General features: G+C 41.1%; 1 protein-coding gene across 2 annotated transcripts; it reads left to right on the plus strand.

Annotated features, from left to right (window-relative positions):
* The first annotated feature begins 1,160 nt into the window (after positions 1–1,160).
* On the plus strand, positions 1,161–3,478 carry LOC147628636 (protein CURVATURE THYLAKOID 1C, chloroplastic-like). Of its 2 annotated transcripts, XR_015268148.1 has the most exons (7): positions 1,161–1,586; positions 1,868–1,965; positions 2,223–2,309; positions 2,895–2,957; positions 3,070–3,107; positions 3,193–3,351; positions 3,391–3,478. XR_015268148.1 is itself a non-coding variant. In XM_086813827.1 (6 exons), the coding sequence occupies exons 1-6, from the start codon at positions 1,424–1,426 to the stop codon at positions 3,251–3,253; spliced, it is 510 nt and encodes a 169-aa protein (XP_086669953.1). In that variant the 5' UTR covers positions 1,161–1,423; the 3' UTR covers positions 3,254–3,478. The 2 variants fall into 2 exon arrangements, 1 of the variants encoding a protein (XP_086669953.1); XM_086813827.1 differs by having other exon boundaries at positions 3,193–3,478.
* The last annotated feature ends 339 nt before the right edge of the window (positions 3,479–3,817 follow it).

Consider the following 3,817-nt stretch of genomic DNA (forward strand, 5'->3'; position numbering starts at 1 on the left):
GTTATGCTTTGATTTTAGGATATTGGTTGATAGTGATACTTTTATGGTGAGAGTTGTCCACGAAGGCTTGGAGATGTACAGAATTAGTGTCCCAGATGAAGAGTGGGGCGTTTATTTATTTTGAAGAGAGATGGAAACATGCTTTGCATCTTTTGAGGGGTATTCAATACTCGACGGTTGGCTGTTTCTTACACCCATCATCATCGTTGGTATTTGCTATGAGTTTCATACTAGAGCTCCTTGGTGTACCATCCACTAGTGTTCTATTATACGAGGTAATCTTGATTATACTTTTTCTATTATATGGTTTTTTCAGATTTTTTGTGTAGGTCTTTTCGTTCATCGACAATAGAGCAAGTGGGGGATGGATCGCCATCTTACAATACAAAGTGAATTGTGAGACAGATGAATGATCCTTCTAGCAAGGGAAGAATTCAATTTGTTGATTCTAACATTGTTGTCTTGGATTGATGACTTATCTGGATACATATATTATTGACTTAGATAATTTTTGTGTGATGCATTTTTTAGAATCTGTGATATTTGACTTTTTTTTTTGGCTTCTTTGTTTTAAAGAATCTGTGATATTGGTCCTTGTTTTGCTTCTTTGTATGCTACATTATTATGATATTGGTCCTTGTTTTGCTTCTTTGTATGCTACATTATTATGATATTTGTTCTCGTTATAAATCTATGTGAGACATGTATGTAATTTTGAGAGAGATATATATATGGTTGATTGAAATTGTGTATTGTGTTTACTTAAAACATGGCCCAAATCATGAAGAAACGAAGCATGTTTTTTTTGTGATTCTATGTTGAAACGAACCGGTTCTTTTTTGAACCCTAGCCACCGCAGCAACGCCCGGGTCCAATACTAGTTGTGCTTCAAAAACTTTCCTAGCCACTTATCCACACTAAAATTCGTAAAGATGTTCACCGTTAATTCCAAGATTTCAATTGGTTTTTTCCAAATTGAGCTCTAAAAAATACATAATGACAGTTTTTTAATTGTTAAGAAGTTGCTAACAGCACAAGCTTATTGGTGTAGCTGCCACAAGGGCGTAGCTTCATTCAATCATTTTTATCCTTTAGCCAATCGCTGGGCGATAAGCGATATGTGGCGACCACAACGAAAAGAAGGTCTTTCTCTGTTCGCCGGGCCCTGCTTATATCATATATGTCTCTCTTCTCAACGTTGAATAGCTCATCCAGAGACAGAGAGAGAGAGATCAATCGTTGCAGAGAAAACCGAGCTGGGCGGTGATTTTGAGCGAGACTGTGAAGTGGGCTGTGACGAAGGTGAGGTAAAAGAAGAGAAAAAGCTCGTGGGCGGTTGTAGCTGAACTGGGAGGGTAGAGCAAAGTAGGGGGTTTTCGCAGCTGCTCCTTTTTGTTCCCTGTTATCTCGGCCGAAGGTTCCCATGGCCTCCGCCTCTGCTGCTAGCGTCCTCCCGACTATCGCCCTTGGGAGCTCTTCGTACAGAGAGAATCCCTCCCCCATATCGGCAGCGTGGCCTGCCCACTTCCAAAGAAACTACTTCTCTCGCAACCATGCCTTCTCCCCTCTCGCCGTGACGCCTGCAGGTATGCTCTTATTTTCATCTGCTGCGACTGTACACTGTGATTGCAAATGACGGTTTTGAGCTAGTCTACATTGTTATCATAAGTGCAGGTTAGAGTTTTTCAGCCTAACTTCCTGGGCATCTTCTGAATGGGTCACCTTGTTATTGCAAATTAGGGCAGATGGGCCACATTGTTACTGCAGATTAGGGTTTCAGCCTGCCTTCATGCTAGGTCATTTAGGGATCCGTTTCGCGCCTTTACCTTTAAGGCAAGACGTGCCAATGAGGGGGTTTTCTGTGCAGGAAATGGGAGCAGTCCCAGAATTGTTCCTATGGCTACTGGGGAGTCCAGTGATCCATCAGAAGTTGTGCAGGATGTTCTGAAGTCTGTCCAAGAAGCGGTGAGTATTATACATGGTTTTGTTCTGTGTAAATGCCAATGTAGGTTGTATGCCTACCCTTAGTCATGCTCTTCTAACAGTTGGGTGCTAATATAGTGCTCAAGTTTGATCACCTCTGTGATGTTTTGTGATGATTATGCTGGGATGGGAAGGTGACTAACCTTTGTTAATGTGGTTAATCAATTGAGGTCAGGTTGATTGAGTTAACTGGTGCATTAACTCTCTACATGCAATGTATGTGTATCTGGATGCTGCAGTGGGACAAAACTGAAGATAAGCTTGCAGTTGGTGGATTGGGCTTTGCAGCATTGATTGTTCTCTGGGCCTCTGCTGGACTTATTGGCGTAAGTGTGAAAATTTTGAAATTGGTCCAATGGTTTCCCCTGATGATGGGTTTGCTGTCTTTGTGGTGCGTGTGTGTTTATGGTCTTTCCTCCGGCGTATGAGTGGAACTCCTAAACTTTCATTGATAAATGTCCTCTCAAGGTGTTTCTTTTCTTTTGTCAATTCATTGGCACTGGGTGCCCTCTCCAGTATGCTTGTAGAGATGCTGTAAGTTTTGGGCATACCTTATGGAGCCCTCGTACTTTCATGAATCACCTTAAATTTTAAGCTCTGCAGAAGTATAGAGCTGCATCTTGTGTTGGTTTATGGGTCTGGCAGCTTTCACTTTATGCTGTTGCTATTCATCTTATGAATTGCCTGCAAGTAGCTGCCAAAGGTGCTGATTTGGTAGGCATGCGAAGTTGTGGCCTAAACGGGGGTGACTAAAGGATCGCTTGTATGACTATCTAATAGGCTTTCACTGCAGACATTTATGATTTGAAAATCCCCAAGTCCCTAAGTCTGTGTGGGACACAAACAGTAAATTCCTACTTTAAATGGCAATATCCATAATCTCCAACTTCTTTTTGTCACATTACATGCAGGCTATCGACAAATTGCCTCTCATTCCCAATTTCTTGGAGTTTGTTGGCATTGTTTTCACAGGGGTGAGTTTTTCTAATCATATTTCATTTGTTTTGCTTTGTATATCTTTCTGTGATTCTCTGTGTCTAGTATGATAATACTAGATGCCAACACTTCGTTGTCTCTTGTGTACAGTGGTTTATTTATCGGTACTTACTCTTCAAGCCGGATAGGTATGTGCCACAGCTTTGCTTCTACCATCGTGATGATCCGCTTTAAGTGGAGGTTTTGCTTATTGATTGTGTTCATTGTGTTTAGGGAGGAACTGGTTAAGAAAGTGGAGACTGCGGTAGCAAAAATTACTGGAACTGAGGGTTAATCATATGAACCTAACGCTGCTTCCAACTTAACTATGGCCATGCTTGTAGAGGAGGGACTAAAACATAAGACTTGATGTTTTTGGTTTCTCTCCTGCGTTTGAAACACCTTGTAACTATGTTGAGGTTTAGCATTCACAGAGTGCCTCAGTTGAACTCAAGAAATTGAGGTTTAATTGCGTCTATAACCTGGCCTTTTGCTTCTTCAAATTTTTATGAAGTTGAAAGTATTGGCCTCAGATTCTTATAGGAGAAGAATCATTCTCCCAGAGGGTATCTATTTCCTGCTTACTATGCATATATGTAAGGGTACGTCTGTAGGGTTTATGTTTGCATAAAGAAAAAAGAAATGCGACACAAATCAACTCAGGCTCGAGATGAATTCAAGTTGGTTTGATGTAGTATAACTTTTACCTTTGGCAGGGGTCATCCTCTAAGGTAGTTGTATGTTGGGAAGAAGTATATTTTATAGGGGGTGACCCCTTTTTGTATGGTAGGTAGCTTGAGGGATGGACTAAAAAGGTTGAGTAGAGAAGTTTCTAGACTTCCAAGAGTACACATGGAGT

This window comes from Cibotium barometz, chromosome 19 (genome assembly GCF_041138505.1).
Source record: "Cibotium barometz isolate CiBa-2024 chromosome 19, ASM4113850v1, whole genome shotgun sequence".
NCBI lineage: Eukaryota > Viridiplantae > Streptophyta > Polypodiopsida > Cyatheales > Cibotiaceae > Cibotium > Cibotium barometz.